Source organism: Pollachius pollachius (assembly GCF_949987615.1).
Source record: "Pollachius pollachius genome assembly, chromosome: 16".
Lineage (NCBI taxonomy): Eukaryota > Metazoa > Chordata > Actinopteri > Gadiformes > Gadidae > Pollachius > Pollachius pollachius.
In genome coordinates this window covers 16,008,592-16,035,398 of record NC_136949.1, presented here as the reverse complement: position 1 = coordinate 16,035,398, position 26,807 = coordinate 16,008,592, and the positions used below count along the sequence as shown (strand labels likewise).

At 48.7% G+C, this 26,807-nt stretch overlaps 3 protein-coding genes across 3 annotated transcripts; 1 reads left to right on the top strand and 2 right to left on the bottom strand.

Annotated features, from left to right (window-relative positions):
* Positions 1-7,019: 7,019 nt before the first annotated feature.
* Positions 7,020-9,680, bottom strand: zbtb25 (zinc finger and BTB domain containing 25; the record flags this gene model as incomplete). The annotated part of the gene is made up of 3 exons (XM_079753199.1): positions 9,433-9,680; positions 8,667-8,846; positions 7,020-8,223 (listed from the first exon to the last, which is right to left on the bottom strand). Exons 2-3 carry the CDS (start codon positions 8,837-8,839, stop codon positions 7,020-7,022), a joined length of 1,377 nt encoding a protein of 458 aa, XP_079609325.1. The 5' UTR covers positions 8,840-8,846; positions 9,433-9,680.
* Positions 9,681-10,428: 748 nt separating this feature from the next.
* On the top strand, positions 10,429-17,551 carry zbtb1 (zinc finger and BTB domain containing 1). The gene is made up of 2 exons (XM_079754009.1): positions 10,429-10,618; positions 14,173-17,551. Exon 2 carries the CDS (start codon positions 14,178-14,180, stop codon positions 16,320-16,322), a length of 2,145 nt encoding a protein of 714 aa, XP_079610135.1. The 5' UTR covers positions 10,429-10,618; positions 14,173-14,177; the 3' UTR covers positions 16,323-17,551.
* A 1,694-nt stretch (positions 17,552-19,245) lies between these two features.
* On the bottom strand, positions 19,246-25,041 carry myh6 (myosin, heavy chain 6, cardiac muscle, alpha; the record flags this gene model as incomplete). The annotated part of the gene is made up of 1 exon (XM_079753205.1): positions 19,246-25,041. The coding sequence occupies one exon, from the start codon at positions 25,039-25,041 to the stop codon at positions 19,246-19,248; it is 5,796 nt and encodes a 1,931-aa protein (XP_079609331.1).
* Positions 25,042-26,807: the final 1,766 nt, after the last annotated feature.

Here is a 26,807-nt window from a genome sequence, read left to right as displayed (position 1 = left end):
GTTCTGCACACTTAACTAATGAACAAGTGTGAAATGGATGTTGATATGTAAACTGTATTAAACATCTTCCCTATCGACAGCTGGGGTCAGAGATACTGTAGAAGCAAAAAAATAGACAGACACAAAATAGTGTTTGTGTGTGTGTGTATGTGTGTGTGTGTGTGTGTGTGTGTGTGTGTGTGTGTGTGTGTGTGTGTGTGTGTGTGTGTGTGTGTGTGTGCGTGTGTGTGTGTGTGTGCGCGTGTAATAAGCCACAGTGGAATGCAAACACACAAGCCAAGTTTCCTCCATGTTGTAATAATAATCAGGTTAAATAGGCCAATGGAGGTTTAATAACAACAAACCGTTGGCCGGTGGGTGTCCTATACGGGCGATGGCTGCAAGATTTGTCTAAGCCTATAAAGAAACGCTCAATATCAGTGGGCCATTTTGATGGCTATCTATTGATCAATAGCATGGATGGATAAATAGATGGAGGTGGCTGGATGGAGAGATGGATGGATGTTGCGGAGAGAGAAAGAATTGGAAGACTTCTATTGAGTCATCTTCATCTATTGAGTCCGTTTGTCGCATTGATCTGTATCATATTAATTGTAAATAAATCTCCCCTGTATTGCGTTAGTGAACCAGAATGCTGGAGACAACCCTGTGACATCACCACGCACCCGGGCAAATTAAACCAAGCACCTCACTAACCTTGTGACATACTCAGCGTTGCTGTGGAGACCAACACCATGGCGACAGAGGGGGGTGACAAGGCGGAGACGAAGAATAAGTTGACGGGCCCAGCCAGAATACTCCGGCTCGGGAAGACCAGGAAGGGTTCCGAGAGCCAAGCCAATAGGAGACAGGCATCTGAAGGTGGAGTCGGCGAGGGGGGAGGAGTCTCCGCCGCGCAAGAAGAGGTCCGAGAAGAAGCAGAAGTGTGCTCCGGTGTGGACATCCAGACCACCAGGGGGAGCTGTTCTCAGAAGGAGGAGGTGAAGGAGGAGGCAGGCCGGGGTACGAGGAAGACCCAGAAGGGGGTGTGGAGGAGGGTGTTCTTCACCTGCTTCAGGAGACGACGGCGACCACGCCCGAAGGGCAGCTCCCCTGGGTGCCCTGGGGAGCAGATGGGCCCGTCCAGCAAGGGCGCGAAGAGGAAGAGACGCTTCCCCGGGCTGACACTCCTGCGCCACCTCCTGCCCTCCAGCAGGGGGCCGGACGGGGGGGCGGGGCCCCGCTGTGCCGCGGAGGACGCGCGCGAAACACGCCAACCACTTAACAGCAGCCCGGGCGCCGCGGGGCGGCCCGGCAACGCTCAGGAGGTGACCGACCGCGGACGGGGCGACCCCCAGCGGGTCGCCCTGGAGAACAACAACGCCACAGACGTCCCGTGGTTGTCTGAAGCGGTCCTGGGCGAGGCGAGGCATGTTCTACAGCATCGCTCGGACCTCGACGACGTCGCCATGGAGATGAGTGTGCAGGAGCCCGAGGCCGCGACTGAATCCCAGCTGGGATGTTTTGAACTGGCATCAGAGGTGGACCCCCAGGGGCCAGACCCCCAGGCCCCGGAGCAGAGACTGACGGACGGGTCACCTGACCCAGCAGAGAACCACCTCCCACCACCCTCCACAGACCATAATGACCTGACCAACACCGCCGTGGCAACCGCTGACCAGCTTCTCGACGACAAGGCCAGTCCCTCAGATGGCACTTCTGAAGAAGAAGAGGCGATGACCCCTGGACTGTCCAATGGCCTCCATCGTGTTGCGGATGGTGTTGCTATGGTTACTGATGACCACCCTGCTGCCCAAGCTCCCTCCCCTTTGAACGTGGTCCTCGTGGTACCGCTGATACGCCTCAACAGTGGCGAGGAAGATGGCCTGTGCGATTGGGAAGGCGGTGCGTGCGTCTGGGAAACGCCTGCGCCGGAGGACGAGTTGCCCCTAGAGGACGGTGTAGAGGTGGAGGAGGACTGGGAGGTCAAGGGTGGAGGAGGGGGGGATGCTGATGAGCTGGTGCTGGCCGCTCAGGCGGTGGTGCAGGCCGCCCTGTTGGCTGCTGTCCAGCAGCTGTTGAGGGAACAGCAGAACTCTGTGGACCATGTGCACCACCATGACGCCCGTCACCTATCCCCCGCCCCTTTCTGACCCTTTGTCCCTAACGTCTAACATTAAGTTCCTAACATCTAACCCTTAGTCCCTACCATCTAACCCTTAGTCCCTAATGTCTAACACTTAGTCCCTATCATCTAACCCTTAGTCCCTAACATCTAACCCTTAGTCCCTACCATCTAACCCTTAGTCCCTAACATCTAACCCTTAGTCCCTACCATCTAACCCTTAGTCCCTAACATCTAACCCTTAGTCCCTACCATCTAACCCTTAGTCCCTAACATCTAACCCTTAGTCCCTACCATCTAACCCTTAGTCCCTAACATATAACACTTAGTCTCTAACATCTAACCCTTAGTTCATAACCTCTAACCCTAAATCTGAACCATCCAACATATAGTCCCTAACATCTAACCCATAGTTCCTACCATCTAACACTTAGTCCCTACCATCTAAAACTTAGTCCCTACCATCTAACACTTAGTCCCTACCATCTAACACTTAGTCCCTACCATCTAACACTTAGGCTTTAACATAACACCCTGATCATCCATCCACATCCCCTTAATCCCTCAAAACTAACCCCTAGTCCCTCAAATCTAACCCTTAGTCCCTGGCATATAGCCCTTAGTTCCTGACAACTAAACCTAAGTCCCAAACAGCTTAACCCTCACCCCATCACCTGTCCCTCAACCCTTAAAGCCAGGGTAGGCAATTTGGAGAAACCAGCAAGAGTACGATTTTTAAGTATACAAACGATAAAATCCCAGTCCTCCTTTAACACCCCAGTAACAAGTGACCAGCTGGCAATATATCTGCATAGCATTGTGGGAGACTCCGCTCATGTGCAATGAGTGCCCAGGCAGAGTGCGGCAGGTAGCCCGGACGGGGAGTTTACTTTTCATAATAGAAAAGTTTAATTATTAAAGGCCTGCAACAGCCACAGATAATAGATGTATCTCTTCTTTTCCAGAGTGTTTGATTTATTGATTGCTGACGCGTTGGAAAGAGAATTTCAGCAAAAATAAATTGCCTACCCTACCTTAAATCCATGACACCCAACCCTTAACCCTCAACCCCGAAACCTTTGCCACTGGTATCTAACCCTCATCACCTAACCCTCTTCCTAACCCTTTTCATCTATATAGACAAAGTTAATAATTAACATGAAGTCTTTATTTATAAAGCGGCCAAATCCTTTAATCTCCTACTCCATCCTGCGTCTAACACCTATCCCAGCCACCATTTAACTCTTAATTGATGACAAACACTCTCCCAAACAGAGAAACTATGTTTTTTAATTATCACACACACAGACACACACATACACAGTTGTTCACAGTTCACAGTGATCCATTAGTGTATTTACAGATATGTTTGTGTCTGTCTTCAGTGATTAGCAGGGCCAGGGCAGCCGCAGTTGAAGTGTACAAATGTCTTGTAAATTAACTTTTAATTGATTCTCCTAAATGTGATAGTTATAATGTTAAAATGCTTATCTCTTTTCTGATACAACGGAGTGGGGGCTACTGCTTGCGTTGTGAAAGGATGGCTGAAGGGTTGGACCATTCAAGCAATCAGTCAGGGATTTGTGTCCCTTTTTGTTTGATTTTTGCAGAAAAGGAGTGTATATTGCAGACCACAAGGTTTATTACGAAGTGTTAAGCAGTACTCTGTTATATTACAAAAGTGGGACACCTCCCCTATAAGGAACACTTAACACTGATTACAAGAGAAAACGATTTTTCACATGCAAAATGACGCTGCTGCTATTTGAATCCAAGTGTGTAGGAAGCATTTCTATTTTGTCCTGTCTTGAAATACAAACCTTTAAATGCTACTGGCTGCGCTAACTAGCATTCTAGAACAACATCACCAGCTAGTGTAGCACCGCTCTGCTAAGTGACAGACATATCATATAGTTATAGGTCATTTCACGAAATGCCACATTTGAACCAGAGCTTTTGTTCAGACACTGTTATGCAATTGGTACAAATATATATATATATATATATATATATTTCACAACTATTTTGAATGGTTCCAATGCCCATGTTTTTATAATTTTCCATTCAGACTGTAGCAGCATGTTGTATAAAATACATTTGTTCTTGAAAACAGTAGAGTGTAAACCTTCTTACAGATCTTGCCTTAATCAAAATGTGATCTTTATTTTAATGAGAAATTATAAATATAAGTTTTGTCTATTATTCTAAAATGTTAATAATTTCTGACATTTGAATTAAAGGGCAGCTCTCCAATGTGTTGTATTATATTGAAAGACTTAATGACGAAGGGGAGAAAAAGACAGAATGAGGACGAATGATAGGCAAGTGAAGGATGGTGGGATAATAGAAGAGAGACAGAATGATGGAGGGATGATAGTGGGGAGACAGAACGATGGAGGGATGATAGTGGGGAGACAGAATGATGGAGGGATAATAGAGGGGATACAGAATGATGGAGAGATGATAGAGGAGAGACAGATGATGGAGGGATGATAGAGAAATTGATTTGAATTTAGAAGTTGGAAGTTATAGATGCTTCTTCATATTTTGTCATTTTTGGTCTTTGGATTATTTCTAAACATGTGAAAATGAGACAACTTGGATGCTGTGTAACCATAGCAATAAGATGGCCTGTGATTTTAAAAATACAACTCCTTCGTCAGCATTGCTTGTTAGATTAGCCATGCCCATACACCTGGTTTCAGAGACACACACTGCTGTGTGTGTGTGTCTGTGTGTCTGTGTTTGTTAGTGTGTGTGTGTGTGTGTGTGTGTGTGTGTGTGTGTGTGTGTGTGTGTGTAATAAGCCACAGTGGAATGCAAAAACACAAGCCAAGTTTCCTCCATGTTTTTCGTCTGTCAGTGACCCTGTTGCTCAAGCAACAAGGTCTTCTGTAGTCCTGTCTTTTAGTTGAATGATTGCTCTTAGACGCTCACCCACTCGCATCAATCAAATCAAACAAGCCAACAAACAAGAAAAAACGAAGTAAACAAAAAAATATTTCTGTAGTTTGTAGAAAAGGGCAGTTTAACTCAACCAAACCGAACAAAACAATTCAAACAAAAGGAAAACTTTTGCAATAACAATCCTTCCTCGCAGTTAATAAGCTGAACCACTGAGTATCAGGAAGCTGCACTGAGTATCAATATCTTTTTAGGGTAAACTAACCACTAGGAAGCAGCAGCATTTTACCAGTCTACCGGTATTAACAATATATTTTATTTAAATTTGAAAAATATAAAAATACATTAAAAAAAAGTATATAATGTGCCTTTATAATTCATAGAAGCAGTAATAAAGTGTGAGCAGCAGTCATTCTTTTAAGTTGAGTTGTATTCCAGTGTGTCAGTACTCAGCTGCCATAGACAGGTTGTTTTTAGACACCTGGCTACCTGTCCCTATTTGTGTATCTGAGGTTGTCATAGCAGGTTCCGGTGTGTCTTGTACAGGCAAACTCAGGTGTATCTTGGACAGGTGTCAGGGCAGGAAAACCCGGGTATAGGTGAAGGCTATTTGGCAAGAGTACCAGTGAAGACGACTGGTGTTGTAATCGAAGGTAAGTGTGCAGATCGTGAAACACATCTCTGAAGAGATCTGGTGGCCAGAGCTTGTAATTGCAATGTACCTGAACTGGTGACAGCAACCCTTCGTTTTTTCATCAAATCAAGAGGCTGAAGCTTTTTTGTAGAAAAAAATGACATTTATTTACAAAAAGTTCTGTGTGACAAAAAATAGACAAACAAGGAAGGAAACTCAAATCTCTTTAACTAACATCGCACTCACAATATTATCCCAAAAATCACACATGACACATATTCAAACATCCTGATGAGGATGTGAATCTAACACAGTAAAGTTACGAGAACATTCAATCGGATTCCACATAATGTTGTCATTGAGCCACGAGCAATGTGAGGTGTGACCATAGAGATGAAATAAATTAAAGGTAGGAATAAACTCATTAGTCAGCTCATTGTGTACAGAGATTGAGAGGTTTGGACCTCGAGAAGGGTATTTACACTGATTGTCTGGTTCTAGACTCAACTGATTCGGATCCAAGATTGCAGCAGGTTTAGGGTTAACTTTCATCCTTAGAAAATTACTTAAGTCTCAACTTTAGGCACACTTCTAGTCTAACGGGGCTTAGGAAAGGTTCTTGAATTCTTGTCATTATTTTGTTGCTTTATGATTAAATTTTTTTAATAAAGCAGGACTAAATTAAAAAACAAATATATATAAAAAAACAATCCAATATTGGCCTACAGTCGTTCCTGGTCATATTTATTCAGGTTTCAAACTATTGGCAGAAGACCATAATGTTTTTTTTACACATAATAATTTCACATTCCTAAAAAACAGACAAAGATCAATGCTGGTGAACATATAAGAACAATACAAACTGACACTTCAGCCAATCAGAGAGACTGTTAACTGTTCAGTAACAACACAGGTATATCCAATACGTATTCGTTTTCCAACAAACCAATCATCAGCTGGCACAAAAGCTGCTGTGCGTCCCGTCTCCAGCAGGGGGCAGTAGTGCTACTATTCACCAGTTAGTCACTTACCCGACACGTTCATCCAAAAGGAATTCTAGTGAATTCAGATAATGGTCACTAAAGACATGTCGGTATGTCGTATGTCGTTGGGATCAACTAGCTCAAGGATATTTGGGGAATCAAACCCAGTACCTTTGGGCAAGTAAAATTAAATATTTACTTTTGTTTGTGTATTTTTTGTTCCTATAGCTTTCCTGCACTCTTCAGTCGTTGTTTTACAACTAGGTAATGCAGCACTATAACTGTTCTTTGTAGCTTCTCCAGTATTGATTGTATCGTGTGATTGTTCTTGTGATTGATCCTTCGCGGTGAAAGCGTCTGACAAACGACCAGTAGGGGGCGGTAGTGCCCGGTGTCATACCACCGGCACCACGTCCACACTCTCCTGGGAGACTTCGGAGTCCAGCGAGTAGCACGAACTCCCGTTGTCCTGGACGTCTCGAGTCACGTCCTCTGACATCACCGCGGCCACCCCCCCATCCGAAGCCCCGCCCACTCCCCCTCCCGGCCCTCCGTCAGGGGCGTGGCAGATGTGGCCGGCCGCCTGCAGGATCTGGTTGCAGAGGCGGTTGTAGCGGTGCAGGCGCGAGGGCTTGCCCGTGTGCGTGTACATGTGCTCCTGCAGCGCGCTCTTGTGGGAGAAGCGCACGCTGCACACGGCGCACGCCATCTTACGCTTCCTGGACTGTATCATGAGGGCGGCGGAGGAGGAGGAGGAGGAGGAAGGGGGCAGCGAGGGTGGAGGGCTGCTACCGCCTCCTCCTCCTCCTCCTCCTCCGCCTCCACCTCCTCTGCTCCGTCGCAGCTCTGCCGCCAGCTGATTGGCCAACGCCTGGCTCTGCCTCAGCGCCTCCTCCAGGCACCCCGCGTCCAGCGGCCCCTGGGAGCCCCTGCTCTCTTCCTCCAGGAGCCCCTCCTCCGGCCCCGCCCCCGCCAGGCTGCAGGCCCTGAACAGGTGGTCCCGCAGGCCCCCCGGGGACGAGCAGTGCTCCCCGCACCGCGGGCACAGCAGCTCCAGCGGGCTGGCCTTCATCAGGAGGCCCCGCGCCTCCTCCTCCTCCTCCTCCTGCGCCTCCTCCTGCTTGATGTGGGTCATGATGTCCGAGTCGTCCCCGCCGGACGCCACCGAGGACACGGCGTGGGGCGCGCCGGTGCTGGAGGAGGTCTGGTGGAGCGAGGAGGAGGAGGTGGGCACCCCCTCCGCCGCCAGGGACAGCCCGGCCGGACCCCCGCCCACCCCACCTCTGGACCCTCCTCCGCCGGCGCCGGCGGCTCCCCCGGCCTTGGGCCCCGCGGCGCCGTCTTTCCCGCCCAGCTGGGAGGAGATCTGGATGCCGTAGAGGTTGGACATGCGCAGGGCGTCGCCGGCCTCGCCCTCGCCCTCGGCCACGCCCTCGCCGGCCTTGAGGCAGAGCTGGTAGGCGTGGAGGAACTTGATGCCGTGGTGGAGGCGCGCCCGGTCCACCGTCTGCTTGGGGCACAGCCCCGTGTACATGATGTGCAGCAGGTAGCTGAACACGTCGGGCTGGATGTCGCTGGGCTGGATCTTGATGCACTCGCTGCAACACACAAGAGGCCGTTCGGGGGTCAAAGGAGCTGCACTGGGCTCATGGGAAATAAACACGTACACGGTACACACTGACTGTTTGAAGGACAACCAAATCCCCGGGAGCCCCACCTTTAAAATAAAGGCTCTCAGGGTTTGGGTCATAAATAATAAAGGGCCCTTCATTTCTGGTTCAATAAGCTGAGGACAGGTGTCTTGTTTCAATGCGTCATCAGCAGGTGACTACATCAGCCAATCAGAGCTCAAGCATGCAATAGCATGTGTTTAACCTATAGGGGGAGCCATCTAATGCAAACCAATCTACAAGTGGTGGCTGGGTTTGGTTGTCCTTTAAACAATATGGTGCTAAACTGGCACTAAAGCGGTTCCAGTAAACCCATTTTAGTAAACAGTTTTTAATGGGTTCTGTGGGATCAGGTGAGTTCGGGTCGGGACCTGGACTGGTGTATGAAGATCATCTTGAAGTAGTTGGAGAAGGACGCCAGCACGGCTCGGTGGGCCTTGAAGAACACGTTACCGATGGCAACCGTGCAGTCACACAGGAAGCCGAACTCCCGCTGCACGTTCAGCTGCTGCAGCAGGAAGAAGCTGTGGTTGGACACGTCCATGGTGCACCTGGTGGACACGCACGCACACACACACACACACACAGACTGTTTAGACTCCACCTGCTGGACACAAAAACACCCAGACACAACCAAACACACATACACATGGATGTTGCACACACAGACATGATGCATACACATGCACGCATGTACAAAAGCTATTTGGAGTCTACCTCCATACACACACACACGCTTGAACGCACACACACACGCACACTAACTCCACTTGCCACACACACACACGCACACAGCATGCCACGTTCACTACCTTCAACGAAATACTCAGCTCGGTTTCAACACTACATTATTCAGACAGGGTCCGTTAGTGTAGACATACTGTCGCCACTCATCTGCAAACAGATGAGCGTTACGTGCACCATCACAGTCCAGATGCTGGTTGGTTTACACTTTTTTTTATTGCATTGTCGCGGCCCAAAATAAAAGAGCCATGAAGACAACAATAACCGCTCTGGTACATAGTGAGAGATATAAGATGGTATAGGAAGAAGACAAGATGCCAACAAAGCATGCGGGAGCAGCGAAGGACACCGGCCACATTTAACAGACGCCGGACGCGGTGACGGAAGACGAACCGTTTCTAACAGACGAGACCTTACTGCGCCAACATGCGCGTCCAAATAATCGATTTCTCCGTCTGTGTCCTCCGGGGCTCAAGTGTTGGGTTCCGAAGGAATAAATTGTTCCATCTGAATGAGGCGAGATGCATGTCTGAACAGCATCCTGGAAAACACCTATTCTAGACACACGAGCCACGGATTACGACACCATTGCAGAAAGCATGGTTATTAATCTTCATAAAGCCGCGTCTTCCCACCGATAGTCCAAATAAATCTTTATATTTAGCAGTCTATTTGTTGCTGCAGATACTCTCGCAGGATCTCGCGAGTCTTGCTCCGAGATCGGCTACATGGTCACGTGACTATACTACAGTACGGACGTGCAGTAGTATAATAAATACTTGTAGGGCTTGTGTGTGTGTGTGTGTGTGTGTGTGTGTGTGTGTGTGTGTGTGTGTGTGCGTGTGCGCTTGCGTGTGCCACACAGACGTGCGTTGGCAATGTCAATATTTCCCTTGTCAATTAAGCCCTGCTTTGCATAGATTCGGGAGGTGTGTGTGTGTGTGTGTGTGTGTGTGTGTGTGTGTGTGTGTGTGTGTGTGTGTGTGTATAACTATAAATAAACTGATGTAGGCCCAACTCAGCTTTGTTGTTGCCTTGCTCCGTCCAGACACTTTAGAAATACAAATACCTGACCCAATCAGCTCTCTCCTAGGAGTTCACATGCATGCACTTTATACTTTCATTCGCAGAAACCAAACGGCCATTTCGACTTAAATGCCACAGATATTACAACGGGACATTCTTGTTTCATCTTGATGTATAAATATACATGAATATCTATGTACCTCAAATCAAGTAGAAATATATATATTAAATTGGCACTAATAGGGAGCTCGGTAAGGTCGGTAGACCTGGTAGACCTATACGTCAATGGCTTCAAGTGCGTGAGAGGTGGAAGTGGTTTTGCGTGGATTTGCGTGGCCGGGACAGGATCCGGGGAGGGCAGCCTCGTGCGGGGAGCGCGCAGAGAGACTGTGCGGAAGTGCTTTCATCCGTGCTGCTGCAGAAAGGGGCTTCGCCCTCGCGACGAGCGTTTTCACAACTTTCTGCGTGGATTAAAAACGTCTGACCCTCAACCTTCGGACGCCGAATTTTGATTTGACAGCAAACGGTGTTCTGTTGGCCTCTGGTATTCTCGGTGAGTGTCGATGGACAGCGTTTTTGGGGTATATATTCGTGCGTTTGCTACTGCTGTGGCTTTTTTTCTCTCTCGAGCCTTGAATGCGGGAAGCAGCGAGTGCGTGCGTGCTTGCGTGAGGGCTCCGTCAACACCTCCGTGGTGGAGGAGCCATCTCCATTTTGCTTTTCAGTTCCAAGTGTTGAGCAATAATTCCTCGACGTCCAGCCCCGTGTATCTCTCATGCGAACGCACCGATTGTATCTAGTGGTGTACCTTGTTGTGTGCGGTGATTGATGGACGGGCGTTGCATTCCCGCATGACCGCAGCTCCGTCTGGCCAATGGCAGTGCGTGTGGGCGGGCTAGGAAGTTTGTCCCGATACAGTCAGCTAACATTCATATTTACATAAGGATAGTCTTCAAATAATCTTAAAATAAAGCAACTGATTGTAAACATGTCGTTTGCTGGAATATAGGATTGGTTTTATGGCGTTCATAAATGATATGGTTCACAGAACAGCAGGCTAAACCTGTAACTATACTATCAACATAAACAAGGACAGACAATGACATGTTGGGTTGATGTGAACATTCTGAGATTCCGTTTCCCATCACAAAGAGGATGTGGGCTGTGATGATTGCTTAAATTATATAATATATAAATAAAGCAGTGCTGATGGAGATCCATCCTTGCTGATGGATTCCGAACGTTAGTGGAGAACTACAAAGTTCAATATATGCATTTAATTTTAATAAATGCTCATGCTCCTATATATTTTTTTTTTTACATAATCCATGGTATCAAATCTAGTCGTTTTAGTCCAGAAACTATAGATGGTAATAATGTTGTCAAAAGAAAAGCAGACTTGTAGAGTATTGTAGTCCAGGGCCTAGAAGTATAGTAGGCTTTTTTCAGTTCATTATTTGTTTTGTATTGTTTATCCTTGTAGAAATGCTACACTATGAGCCTGTCACAATGATCCAGTTAATTGTCCTCAAGTTTTTAAGGGCCATCAGCTCATCAGCCACAGATTACATACAAATAAATAAATGTTAGAGCATTTCATTTATTGATTGCTATTGGGGTGTAAAAGGAATATCCACATATGTCACATTCTTATGTCTACCCTACCTTTTAAAGCTGCGGTAGGTACGTTTGAGGAGTTGTAAGGAGAGCAAGATTATTAAACTGAACCCAAAAAACCCTCCCTCTCTGCTCCATCCCTACGTTACTCCACCATTGAACTGCATTCACACCTGTGATTGTCAGGCAAGATGGATTCCTGGAACCAATCTGGAAAGAGATGCCTTGATGCTCAGAAATGATCCAGGAGTGCACCTTTAAGATAACCATATATAAGGCCCTGATAACTCATCACCTGAAGTTTTTTTTAAACTAAAATAGGCTATCAACCTGAATTGTGTAGATCTGCAAAAAAAAATATTGAGGGGGTTGGATTAGTCTCAACTAATCCAATTTATCAACGAGTACTAGCTAGGGTTTTCACGATACCAGAATTTCAGTAGTCGTTACCAATACCTGTGAATTTCGATACTAATTCGATACCACGATTTATTTTTTAAAAAAACAACATGACCCATGTACTTTTAAATTTACTAATTTATTGAAAACTGCTTCAAAATGTCAAGTATTTAACACCACTGTGCGTCAACATCATTTTGCACAGAATTTAAATTGCAGTACCCAGGGCCGGCGCTCGGCATAGGCGACCGCCTAGGGCGTCAAATGCGTTGGGGCCTTAATTAGTCAATTAAAATACACGAAACAAACGGAGAAGGAGAGCAATCGCCAGGGCGCCCCGAAACCGTCACCGTAGTACGCAGGACAATGCAACCCCCCCCGCTCGGAAGACCTGTCCAGGGCGCAAGTTGATTTCGAGTCGCCTAGGGCGCCGAAAAGGCCAGCGCCAGCGCCGGCTCTGGCAGTACCAGCTGCCAACAGGTAACTATACATTAAAAAAAGAACAGCAGTGGCCTATAGGCATCCAGTATAAAAACAAACAATACTGTGCTTATAATTATGGGCATAAATAACAACAATAGTCAACTATTTGACATTCAAAAAAGAACAGCAGTGGCGTGGAGCCTTCAATTATATAAAACAAACAATATTGTTCTTATAAATATGAAAATAAATAAAAAAACAACAGTGGTGTGGAGCCTGATCTCAAATAACTAAAACCTCTAATACCAGGTTCCAACAGGCATAACTTAAGGATTTTTTAACTTCTTTGTCAGTTCCAGGTTTTTTGAAAGAAACTCTCAGAAGCACAACTTGATGCAGCAATGCACAGATACTTGCAAAATCAGAGCTGAGTGTGTGACTTTCTTCCTGCTTCTCCTGGTCTAGCTCACACTGGTACTGTAAAGGAAAAAACAACTTTTAGTTTAAATAACATAAGGTAAGAGACTGTCAGACAGTATCTCATCATGTCACCTTACGTATAATGAGGCAGACCGTATCGTTACATTATGTTAAACATCTACGTGAGGGAGCGACTGAGCGAGAGAGTATAAGCCTGCGCCCCAGCTGACTCATGCCCAAATGACGGAACGGAACATAGGCATATTCGGGTTAACGTATAACGTGACAGAACAGTGATAGTGAACGGAAACTCACTCACCTTGAATTCTCTAAACAATTCGGGGTGCTAGTCTTGAGGTCTTTGGCCAGGTTTGACGTGCTTCCTCCTTTCGTTTGAAAACTTCTGAGGCACTGTTTTGCATGTCGGCTTGTTTGAGTCTAGAATTGCTCCGGATTCATCCGCCTCGAATGCAAAATATTTCGATACGCGACCCATTTTTTTCGAAGACGGCAGGTTTTCTGCTCTGTGCTGCTCACACGCGTATACTGCCCCCTTCAGTTCCGCCAAGAATCGACATGGCTCGCCGAGTGAAAAGTTGCTTATTCGGTTCTGACGTTACCAGAAAAAAAAAAGTATGGAATTATTTTTTTCGTGTTGGCATCGAATTGTTACCAAAGTATCGGTTCTTGTGACAACCCTAGTACTAGCCAATGAGACGTAGGGCGGGTCATGACCTAGGGTGGGACATGAAGGGTCATGACTTAAACTGCTAGCTCCACCGTGGAGAGCACACTCACTTTAGGAAGCCTGTTATTTAGTAGTCATTATGCAGTGGATAAGTTTAGCTTGTCAACTTAAAGAGCCAGTGAATCTACTGTTTTAGCTGGAATTCAAACAGATTAAAAAATAAAAAAATCGTATTGTTAGCACTGCTTCCAATAGCGTGTCTGAACATCACAGTTGGGGTTAGGTTGTCATTTTTTTTAGTTTGTTTAGAAAAAGGTTGCATGAATCGGTTAATTGCCATCTTATTCGTGAGCGGTCATACTGTGAACGTAACATAAACCCTCGCAATCTCAGCAAATCTTAATTTAATAAACAGAATGAGACACCAAATATTTGCAGCTAGGCCTTCCAGACCCTGGCTCAATTATTCACGGGGTATTGTCGAGCGTTGCATTTGATGTCAGAGTGGAGCCCGTGGTGCTAATGGCTTGTGTTGTTAACCTTGCTGCTCTGCTCCCCAGGGGTGATGGCCAGGCCAAGCCACAGCGATCATGTGCTCCAGCAGCTCAACAACCAGCGGGAGTGGGGCTTCCTGTGCGACTGCTGCATCTCCATCGGAGACATCTACTTCAGGGCTCACAAGGCGGTGCTGGCGGCCTGTAGCTCCTACTTCCGGATGATGTTCATCAGGGACCAGCAGGCGGCCGGGCGCCTGGACCTGAGCAACATGCAGATCAGCGCCGAGTGCTTCGACCTCATCCTGCAGCTGATGTACCTGGGCAGGATCGTGGTTGGCAGCTACGAGTTCGAGGAGCTGAAGGCGTCCATGGCCTACCTGCAGATGTACTACATCCCTGACTCGCTGGACGACCTACGGGACATCCGGAGCTCCAACCTGACGCCCTCTTCCTCCGCCTCCTCCTCCTCCTCCTCGTCCAGCTCCTCCTCCGCCGCGCCGGTCGCGGGGAAGATGATGTTTGGCGTGCGTATGTACGAGCAGCAGAGGCCCGCCGCCGAGGCGGACCGGCCCAAGATGGCCGTCGCCAGTGTCGCGACCCGTCAAGTGGCGCCTTCCGCCCCTGTGATCCGGGCGGCGGCGTTGCCGCTGCCGCCACCGGCAGAGGAGGTGGTGGTGGTCGCCGGCACGCCTCTGGTCATGGCCCCGCCCCTCGTGGTCCTGGACGGCCTGGTGGAGCAGCCGTGCGACCTCAGGAAGAGGTCGGGCGGTGTGGGCCGGAGCGCCAGCATGAAAGAGCGCCCGCGGTTCGGCCGCACCTACACCTGCGACGACTGCGGCTTCGTGTTCAGCTGCGAGAAGCTGCTGATCGAGCACATCCTGACGTGCACCAACCGGAAGGCCTTCCCGACGCCCCGGGCCGCCGCCGAGGCGGACAACGACTCCAGCAAGGCGGAGAGCTCGGCGTCCGAGGGCCTGGACGAGCACCGGGTGGTCTGCAAGGAGGAGTGGCCCGAGGACCCGGCGGACGCCATGAACCGATCGGTGGCCGCCGGTACCGACCGCGGCGAACCCGCCACCGCCAAGACCGTCTCCATCAAGACCGAGCCGGAGGACCCCCCGTACTCCGAGATAGAGGTGGTCCGAGTGGGGCAGCCGCAGGCCTCCGACCCCGCCGGCAGGGCCAGCGACTCCAGGGTCCAAGACTCGATAGTAAAGGAGAAGGAGGAACCGGATCAGGAGCACACCGAGCCGGGCTTCTCCCGCATGGAGGACGCTCCTCAGGGGCCCTTCGAAGGTCACATGTCCAGCATTGACGACTCTGGGATCCCCTCAAAACTGCGCAAGGTGAAGGAGGAGAAGCAGCCGGAGGAGGAGGAGTCGGCGCCCTGCGAGCTGTGCGGCGTGGAGCTGACGGAGGACGACCGCTCGGGCCACTACCTCTCCAACCACATGGGGCACATCTGCGCCTGCGGCCGCTGCGGCCAAGTGCTCATCAAGGGCCGGCAGCTGCAGGAGCACGCCGAGCGCTGCGGCGAGTCGCAGGAGGCGGAGTCGGACTCCCACGGCGAGGACGACTCCTCCCTGATGGAGGAGGAGGAGGCGCAGGGGATGGAGGACGAGGAGGAGGCGCCGGGGCTTGAGGAGGGCCTGCAGGACCCGGCCGACCTGGCCTGCCTGCACTGCGGCCTGGTGTTCCAGAGCGAGGCCCGGGCCTTTCAGCACGCACTGGCCTGCCACGAGCAGCAGCTGCTGCGGCCCGCGCCCTCGGAGGACGGCGGCGAGCCGGACCACCGCCGCAAACACTTCTGCACCCTCTGCGGGAAAGGCTTCTACCAGCGCTGCCACCTGCGGGAGCACTACACGGTGCACACGCGCGAGAAGCAGTTCAGCTGCCAGACCTGCGGCAAGCAGTTCCTGCGGGAGCGGCAGCTGCGGCTGCACACCGACATGCACAAGGGCATGGCGCGCTACGTGTGCCCCGTGTGCGAGCGGGGCACCTTCCTCAAGCACGACCACGTCCGCCACATGATCTCCCACCTGGCGGCCGGCGAGACCATCTGCCAGGTGTGCTTCCAGGTGTTCCCGAGCACGGAGCAGCTGGAGAGCCACATGGACGTCCACCTGTACATCTGCGGCGTGTGCGGCGAGAAGTTCCGCCTGCGCAAGGATATGAGGGGCCACTACAACTCCAAGCACACCAAGAGGCTCTAGCGGGGGGGCCCTCGGTGACGGGCAGCCCCCTGCTGCTAGATACAAAGCCATAAATGTGACAACAAATGTATGCACTTAAAACACCAAAAAAGATGTAAAACTGCACTTTTACAGGATCTACATTAGTGGTGCCTCGGGCTTTAATGTGTTTTAGCTTTACGCTTAATCCTTCCCCAATCCTTTTTACTGAGTCCAACTTGAGAGAATTTCTGAATTTCGGGTGATGATGCGGTCATACATTTCCTCTGATGTGTATTGGCTTTAGCTTTATAAATTGGCATCAAAGCATGCCATGGCTTGGCACCTAAGATGGCTGATAGTTCATGGTACTGCACCAAGCATTTAGCTGCCTAGTATTTTACCATGACGTAGAATCAAGCATCTAGTCTACTGGGTGTTGAAGTCATGACCTAACATCTAGCATGCTGGATGTTGATTTCATCACTTGGCATACAGCAGCTAGTATGCTGTGTAAGCTCATACTGAATCTGAAATCTTATTTTAAGTATTAAACAATGGCGTGATGATCGGCTCCTTTACTTATGCTCAACGGCGTAAAGGTATCTCCTTATTTACGCTAGTTTGGCCTAAGATGAGGGTTGTGTGTGTGTGTGTGTGTTTGTGTACTTGGGATTTGTTGGCGTGTGTTTAGGTATTATTAGGTTTTGTGTTTATATGTTTTGTTTTTTGCTAGGTTGTGTTTGTATCCCACATTCAATACCAAACATACAGGACTAATTGTAAGAAACTGTCTTACATAGTGCTTCTTTCATGGAAACTCTGACCAATCAAAATAAAAGAGTAGGAAAGGCAGCATCTGTGAAGGCATCTAGAGATGCGGACAAGTTTTCAGGACGTCATTTTAAAGTATCTTAATCCTTCGTAATACATGCAAACTATGATTGATCTGATTAATTAACCGTTTACATTCTCCCACGTGTGAACGCTCAATGCAAAAGTCAACAGTCACATCTACTGTACTGAATGGCATAATGCTTAACTCCCCCAATAATATAAATATTATACTTAACCTCCAGTGGGTACTAAGTATACAGCCATGTATAGAGGGGCAGAATAGCCTACGGGTACAGAGTCCTGCAGTACCGTTGTCCATTTATATCTAGCTTAAATACATACTGTTACCCTTAGTTCTCTACATCAGAAATCCTAACTTATGACTGATTTGATCCAAATGTCTTTTAAAGTTATTTTTTAAATCAGCTTAATAAAACCAAGTAAACTTGTTCCACGTGTTTTTCATTCTTCTGCAGTCATCTTCTTCATAACCTCTGACCCCACTCATGAGAGGGGGGGGTCAGAGTTCAAGGTACTTCATTGGGGGGTTAACACCCAAGTCTGAGGTTCGACTCCCAGTCGAAAGTTACTGGTTTTGACACACATGTATGCAGCGTACCTGTAGGATCCTTGAGGAAGATGTCCTCACCCTACCGGATCCTTAATGACATCTTCAATACGACTGAATACTTCAGTCGGTTTATTTTCAAAAAAAGGGGTAATTTACTGGCCCCCTGTCGTCTAATAGTAAGGTTCATTACACTATTCAGTTGCTATTCATTTAACTTCTAGGTCACAAATTAAGCAAACATAAAATAAATGTAATGGATACTAATTGACTCCATTGGCACTTGACTCAGCATTGAGTTAAGCCCACAAATACAGTGTTGATTCTGAATAAGCCTCTGGAAAGATAACTGAAACAAAACATGAATTAAAGTTTAAATTTCATACGTTAGATATACATTTTGTATTATTCTGACAAACTGAAGCACATTTATCAATATAAATGGATAGATTGTTTTTAATTAGGCCTAATGTAATGGTTTTATTTTTCTGTCAGGAGCACAATACATTGATGATTGAATGATTGCCATGATTGAATAAGCCATGCACAATAGACAGTTTCTTTAGAAATAGTTTCAAATTATTGAATTTCTTTCTACCCATCAATTAATAACCAGCTGTGTTCATTGATTTTTACTGCAGGGATATGGACAAATAATTTATTCTAAAATATAATAGCTTAAACTGGTATCAATGGCCGAGCTTTCCAATTCTAACTATTAACTATTAACCAAGAACAATTGTGTTTTATATTGCTATTACTTTCAGTTTGCAGTTTCGTTCTTTGAGTTTTGCGGTCAATAGGAAACCTTGCTTCCTAGCTCACCAACTCTCCCTCGGTCAAACTTTGCTAAACTGTGACCAGGTGAGTCCAATTACAGGTAATACCAAAACCACACACTACCTGTAGGGGTGATAGAGTGTGTAATATCAATAAAACGAAACACTTAATAGCAAAATATAGGACTAACATGTGATATAAAAGGCATTCAATGTTTACAACCAGGCCTAAACTATGGAGAAAATAAACTTCAGGTTTAGATATATTTTGTTTCTGGTAAAGTATCATTCTGAAGCATCAAAGGGCAATTTGTAATTTGAATACTTTAGCCCTGGTTAGGCAAATCCAGCGCAAGGCATGCTGCTAGCTGTGTGTCTGTTGCCCCATGGCAACAGACACATCACGTGGGTCAATGTCCACCAAACGGAGCAGAGTATCTGTACAGGAAGCAAAGCATCATGTCATGTTTTAGAACAATTGTCTTCAGCAGAGTTTTCCAGCATGTGATGATCTGTATGATGTTTAAACACCAAGCTTTCCAGGGACAGCAGAGGAAAATTAGTTGTAATAAGTCAATATTATTATATATTTGCCAGAATGGCTATGAACCAAGGTTGGAAAGGTTATCTGCAGTTACTTATGATGATTCTTACCTAACATAACATATGTGTTGTGTTCCTTGACTGTTGCCTAGTAACAGTTGCGTGTCGTGTGTCTGGACTGTCACCGATTAACAGGTGTCGGTTGTGTTTGTGTGGTGACTCACCACCGGTGGGCGTGTTACTCGTCGAGACCCTTCTTTGAGGAGCCGTCCCTGGTCTTTGCCCGCAGCTTGTTCACCTGAGACTCAGCGATGTCCCCCCGCTCCTCCGCCTCCTCCAGCTCATGCTGTAGTTTGCGGAGCTTGGCGATGTTGACGTTGGACGCCTCCTCGGCCTCCTCCGCACAGCGTTTGTAGGACTTGACCTTGAGCTGCAGCTTGTCCACCAGGTCCTGCACGCGGGCCAGGTTCTTGCGGTCCTCCTCCGTCTGGTATGTGAGCTCCTTGATGCGGCGCTCGTACTTGCGCACCCCTTTGACGGCCTCCATGCCTCTCTTCTGCTCCGTCTCCAGCTCGTTCTCCAGCTCCTTGATGCGTCCCTCCAGCTTCTGAAGCTGCTTCTTCCCGCCTTTCATGGCGACCTGCTCGGCTTCGTCCAGGCGGTGCTGCAGGTCCTTGATTGTCTGCTCCATGTTCTTTTTCATGCGCTCCAGGTGGGCGCTGGTGTCCTGCTCTTTCTTCAGCTCCTCTGCCATCATGGCAGCGTCGGTGATGGCCTTCTTCGCCTTCTCTTCGGCGTTGCGGTTCTCCTGTATGGCGTCCTCCACCTCAGACTGCAGGTGGAGAACATCTGCCTCGTGCTTCTTCTTCTGGTTGATGAGGCTGGTGTTCTGTGAGTGAAGCAGCTGCATGCGCTCTGTGGCCTCGGTCAGCTCGTGCTCCGCCAGCTTCCTGCCTCGTTCCGTCTGCTCCAGAGCTGACCTCAGCTCCTCCAGCTCTGCCTGGATCAGATTATTCCGCCGTTCCACCAGAGCGATGTTTTCTCGGAGATCATCGTTCCCATGGGTTGCGTCGTCCAGATGTATCTGGGTATCTTTCAGGTATGCTTGGATGACTTTGAGCTGCTTCTGTGCATCGGCCGCCTGTCGGTTGGCTTTGCTCAGCTGGACCTCCATTTCATTGAGGTCGCCCTCCATCTTCTTCTTGACGCGGAGCGCCTCGTTGCGGCTCCTTGTCTCAGATTCCAGAGAAGACTGGAGGGAATCGATGATCCGTTGGTAGTTTCTCTTGGCCTGATCCATCTCCTCATCCTTCTCAGAACCTTTCCGTTCCATGTCGGCCTTCACCTGGTTATACTCCAGCTGGGCCCGGAGGATCTTGCCCTCCTCATGCTCCAGAGAGCCCTCTGCCTCCTCCAGTGCTGACTGAAGCTCCGTCTTCTCCTGCTCCAGCTGCTTCCGGAGTTTCTCCAGCTCATGGGTGTTTTTCCCGCCCTCGCCGAGCTGGTCAGTGAGGTCAGAGATCTCTTCCTGGAGGATCTTGTGCTCTCTCTTCATGGTCTCTAGCTGATCCAGAGACTCCTCGTAGGCGTTTTTCAGTTTGAAGAGCTCTGTGCTCAGAGAGCGAGCCTCCTTCTGGCTCGCCTCCAGCTCACATTGAGACTCCTCAAACTTCTGCTTCCACTCGGCCATCACTTTGTCAAACGACCGCTGCTTCTTGTCGAGAGCTGTGGACGCTGCGTTGGATCGCTCAAGGTCCAACATGAGATCTTCGATTTCATTTTGGAGGCGGTGTTTGGTCTTCTCCAGGGAGGAACACTTTGCGTTCACAGCCTCGATGGCTTCCTCCGCCTCCTGAAGACGCTGGACCAGCTTCTTCTTGGCCTCTTCTAACTCCTCTGTGCGCTGGATCCCGTCTGTTTCGTATTTGGTCCGCCAGGTTGAGACCTCAATGTTGGCTTTGGACAGCGCCCTCTGCAGCTCAGCCTTGGCCTCCTGCTCCTCCTCGAACTGTTCTCTCAGGAGGTCACAGTCGTGACGAGCCGACTGCACCACGTGGGCAAGGGCGTTCTTCGCCTTGACCTCCTCCTCCAGCTGTCTGCGGAGGTCTTCCAGCTGCTGGGTGTAGGAGAGCTTTCCTCTAGTGAGCTGTGACACCAGGCACTCCTTTTCCTCCAGCTGACGTCCCAGTTCCCCGTTTTCAGTGAGAAGTTTGGCTCTCAGGGTGGTGAAGTCATTGATCGTCCTCTGAGCCTCCTCATACTTGCTCTTGTACTCATTCATGTTGTCCTCCATTGAGCGGCATATCTTCTCAATATTGGACTTGTTTTTGACCACACACTCCATGTTGGATGATATGTCATCCAGCTCCAGTTTCAGTTCAGTTTTTTCCTTTTCCAGCTTTTGCTTGACACGCTGAAGGTTGTCAATCTGTTCACCCAGTTCAGCAACGCTGTCAGCATGCTTCTTCCTCAGTGCTGCAGCAGTGGCCTCGTGTTGAAGTGTAGACTCCTCCAACTCCCTGCGGACTTTCTGGAACTCAGCATCTCTCTTCTTGTTGAGCTCCACTTGAGCCGAGGTGGCGCCCCCGGCCTCTTCCAGACGCTCACTGATGTCCTCCAGCTCACGGGAAACATCGGAGCGCTGCTTTTCCACTTTGGCCCGGGCTGCCCGCTCAGCATCGAGCTCCTCCTCAAGCTCCTCAATCCTTGCCTGGTTCTCCTTCAGCTTCTTCTGCAGCTGGACGCTGACCACCTGCTCGTCTTCTATTCGTCCATTCAACTGCGACGTTTCAAAGTCTTTCTTTTTCAGCTTCTCCTCCAGTTGCTGTTTGTCATTCTCCAAGTCCATCAAACTCTCCTGACTGAGTTTCAGGTCACCTTCCAGCTTTCGCTTTGAACGTTCCAGATCCATCCTGACCTTCTTCTCTTGTTCAAGGGAACCCTCCAGGTCATCGACCTGCTGCTCTAACTTGACCTTGGCCTTGGTGAGGGTGTTGGCCTTGTCCTCTTCACTCTGAAGGTCGTCAAGAGCCTGCTGGTGGGCCTCCTGTAAGGCTTTCTTCTCCTTGCTAAGCTTCAGGATGTTATCATCCTGAGAAGCCAGCTCCTCCGTGAGATTCTTCACCTTGTTTTCAGTGGCGTGTTTTTCCTTTTCGACCTTGGCTAATGTCAGCTCAAGGTCGTCAATGTCCTTTTTCAGCTCGGAGCACTCGTCTTCAAGCTTCCGCCTTTTGGCAGTGAGATCAGCGTTCATCTCTTCTTCATCCTCCATCCTTTCAGTCATCTCTTTCAACTTTGCTTCCTGTTGAATCTTGCTCTTGATGAGCTGTTCGCAGCGCTCTTCCGCGTCTGTTAATGTATCCTGTTCGGACTGAATCTGCATGGTCAGGTCATTTTTCTCTTGGAGAACCGTCACTATTTTCTCCTCTAGTTCCTTCCTTCGGGCCTCCGATTTTTCCAAGGCTTGCTTCATCGTGTTGAATTCATCCTTGATGTTGGCCATCTCCTTCTCTGACTCTGCGCTCTTCAGCAAGGGCTTGATCTTGAAGAAAAGCTTCATCCAAGGCCAGTTCTTAACCCCCAGGAAAGAACGAAGGTTCCACTGAATCAGCAACAGAGCATCTCTGCGCTCCACAAGCTTGACAAACTCAGCTCTCATTAAAATGGCCCTGGCGTTGGCTTGGATCCTGGTGATAATGCGGGACAGTTGCTCATCTCGCATCTCCTCTAATGTACCTAGCAGACCTGCCTTGAAGAAGACCTTGGTGTGGCCAAACCTGTACTGGGTGTGGTCGATGTCCAGCGACCCCAACAGCTTCTCTGCACACTTTTTGTTGTCCATGAATTGTCCATCTGGAATGGCAGAAGCATTTAAGATTCTGTACCGCTGTTTGAAGTCCCCGTACAGGACCCTGTTGGGGAAGCCCTTCCTGCAGATCCTGATGCCTTCCAGGACACCATTACAGCGGAGCTGATGCATCACCAGGCAGTTGTCCATGATTCCTGGAGTTTTCTTCTCATTCGGAATCAGACAGCGGACAAAGTGTGGATGTGTGGTCTTCAGGGTGGACATGAGCTTGTTCAGGTTTTCTCTGTGAAGGGCTGACACTGTCTGGAAGGAGGAGCCTTTCTTTTTGGCGCCTTTACCACCCTTGTCAGCTTCGGATGCAGAGCTGGAGAAGAGCACACTGAGGAGCTTGAGGGAGGACTTCTGGAAGAGCCCCACCACCGTCTCATTCAAAGGATCTTTGTTTTTCACCAGCCAGTTGCCAATGTTGTAGTCGACTGTCCCAGCATAGTGAACCAGAGCAAAGTGGGCCTCCGCTTTTCCCTTTGCAGGTCTAGGCTTCTCAAACATTTTGTTTTTGCCCAGGTGATTGTCATAAAGCTTAGACTTAAACGTCTGGTCACTGGCTTTGGGGAACATGCACTCTTCCTCCAGAATAGACATGATACCCAGGGGCTTCTCAATGAGGTCAATGCAGGCCTGCAAATCCATCCCAAAGTCAATGAACTCCCAATCAATGCCTTCCTTCTTGTACTCTTCCTGTTCCAGGACAAACATGTGGTGATTGAAAAACTGCTGCAGTTTTTCATTTGTGAAATTAATGCAGAGCTGCTCAAAGGTGTTGAAGTCAAAGATCTCAAAACCTGCAATGTCCAGCACTCCTATGAAGTACTGTCGGTGCTGCTTGGTTTCCAGGGAGTGGTTAATCCTCACCACCATCCAGTTAAACATCTTCTCATACACTGACTTAGCCAGCGCACCAAGTGAGTAGTAGACCTGGTCCACCCCTTGACCTTTGGTCACATATTCATTCCCTACCTTCACCCTGGGGTGGCAGAGACCTTTGATGAGATCCGCCGAGTTCAGACCCATGAGGTATGCTGATTTATCAGCCGCCTCAGTCCCGTCTGACTCTGCCTGCTCCTCGCGCTGCTTCTGCTTGAACCTCATGTTGCCATAGTGCATGATGGCACCAGTCAGCTTGTACACCCCCATCTTTTCTTCCAGGGTGAAGCCGAGGACGTCAAACGCACTATCAGTGCCTATGAGCTCCTCAGAGTCATTGATGGAGGCGACGGTTACCTCTCCTTGGGAGATGTATGAGTAATCGTAGGGGTTGTTGGTAATCAGCAGCATGTCCAACAGCTCCGGCTTTTGATTGGACAAGATCTGGAAGAATATGTGATAGTTCCTCTCAGACTTCAGCTGGAAAGTGACTCTGGACTTTTCAAGCAGGTAGGTCTCGATGTCTGCAGAGCTAAGCTTGCCGCTGTTCCCAAAGTGAATCCGGATGAACTTTCCAAAACGGGAGGAGTTGTCATTCCTCAGGGTTTTGGCGTTACCGAAGGCCTCTAGCGCAGGGTTGGCCTGGATGATTTGATCCTCCAGAGTCCCTTTGTTGGCATCCTTCTTGACCGCACCACCAACCGCAGCGATACTGGCAAAGTATTGGATGACTCGCTTGGTGTTGACGGTTTTCCCAGCACCGGACTCTCCGGTGATGAGGACCGACTGGTTCTCCCGGTCAGTGAGCATGTACTGGTAGGCGTTATCTGAGATGGAGAAGATGTGAGGAGGAGCTTCGGTCCTCTTCTTCCCTCTGTAGGCCGCAACCACCTCTGAGTCATACACTGGCAGCCACTTGTAGGGGTTGACAGTGACACAGAAGAGGCCAGAGTAGGTGTAGATCATCCAGGCAGCGTACCGCTCCTTGAGGTTGAACAGCACGGCAGGCTCGTGGAGGAAGGTGAACATGGCCATGTCCTCTATTTTATCATACTTCGGCGGGTTCTGTGGATGGACATCCGATTCTGGAACTGTCACTGTAGTGTTGTCCTCCTTTTTTACAACAACTTTCCCTCCTTCCTTGCTTTGGATCTGGCCCTTGACATATTCCACTTTATCGTCTACGACGAAGCACTGCGTTTTGATGTCAAAAGCCCTGGTTTGGGCCTCCAGGCGCTCCTTGTCAGACTTCCTGAGATAGATCACAGCCTTTCCAAACTCTGCCATCAGCGCGTCACCCATGGTGGAGGCAGCGGTAGGATAGAGTCCTGGTGGGTCTGGAGATGACACTGGCTGAAGAAGTGATGTCCACTCTGCTCACCCTCTCTAGGGCCTCATTATAAAGGGTTCCTGGGCTCCATATTAGGAATGTATCTTTCCACAGTGGGGTCAGACCCAGGACCTTTGGCTGTTAGAGTCCATCTATGGAGGCTAGCGTTTCACGGCCTATCTCCATCCTTCTGTCCTGACCGATAACAAGCAGAGACACCTCTACATTTAGCCCAGAGAATACTACACATGTGTCAGATGAAGACACATGGAACCATTCTGTATATTGTATTCAGGTAATAGCCGCTTCAATTAGTTCAAGTTCATGTAACATTTTCATTTTCAGTTTAGGGAATAGGACTTTGGCCTGACACTTCTCCCAAACACAAAACACACCCAATGAAGGTTTTTCCATTAGACAAACTTGAGTTTGTCCTGAATTAAATATAACAACCCTTTAAATGTGTTAAATGGTATTTTCTAAATAATAAATAAATACATTGTCACCTTATGTAAACAAAATCTGGTGAATAATTATTTAATATACTTTTCCACTGTGGTCCTTATGAAGGTTTTTTTCCCTGGGTTTGGGGTGTTTCTCTTTTGCTCTTTACAATGTATAAAGAACACTATGATTAAAGGTTTAACAAATACATCTGACTGGATATACATGTGTCCTAATGAACAGTTTCAACACCACCCTGTATGATTCAACAAAAAAACACCCACCTCCACCCCTAAACAACGCCAACAGAGGACAGGTTTGTTTGTTACATGCCGGGGAAGAACAAAGGAACTGTGAGAAATGTGCTATGGTGTATCCGCTAATAGAACAACGATGCTGCCTCTTAAAATGCCTTCTGATAAAATGTTATCTTAAGTAGCCCTGTTCCAGCCCCAGCATCATCCTTCTTATCATCAGAACATGCATTCTACTTAGTTTATTCTTGTAGTTCTCTCTGAAACAAGAAGAACAAGTAGCAAATGACAAGATATATATAACAATGTTGATAATGACACATATAATTATATATATGCAATGAAATATATAACGATATAAATAATGAAACAAAACCAAATATATACAAAATATAACAATGCATAAACTGCCTCAGGACTGTGGCTAAAGAATGCCCTTCTCAGGTGACACCTGATTCATACCAACATTGTTCAGAAGACTTTTCTGCATAACTGGGCCTCTGAGACCAGTCAGGCTTTACATTGGCCTCTGGGTCTTGGCTGCAGAACCACCAGGACTAGCCCAACTAGCCACTCTTTACTTTTAATTTTTAAGCATTTGATTGGCTCTTTGATGACGGTCGTCCTTAAGAACCCAACCCAGGAACACTGAGCCCCAGAGGGGGGCCCCGAGGCGTCCAGGCCCCGCGGTGCCCAGGCCCCGCGGCGCCCAGGTCCCGCGGCGTCCAGGCCCAGGCAGAGGGAGGTGGAAGGGTGACAGTGGCGTCCAGGCCCCGCGGCGTCCAGGCCCCGCGGCGTCCAGGCCCCGCGGCGTCCAGGCCCAGGCAGAGGGAGGTGGAAGGGTGACAGTGGCGTCCAGGCCCCGCGGCGTCCAGGCCCCGCGGCGCCCAGGCCCAGGCAGAGGGAGGTGGAAGGGTGACAGTGTAGACTCAGGGCTGTTCTCCCAGTGAAATCGAGAGAGAAGCAGGAGGACTCTGGCACACACGCCCAGACAGGCAGGGAATGCAAGAGGTGGTTGGAGGACATCCCCTTTAGGATTG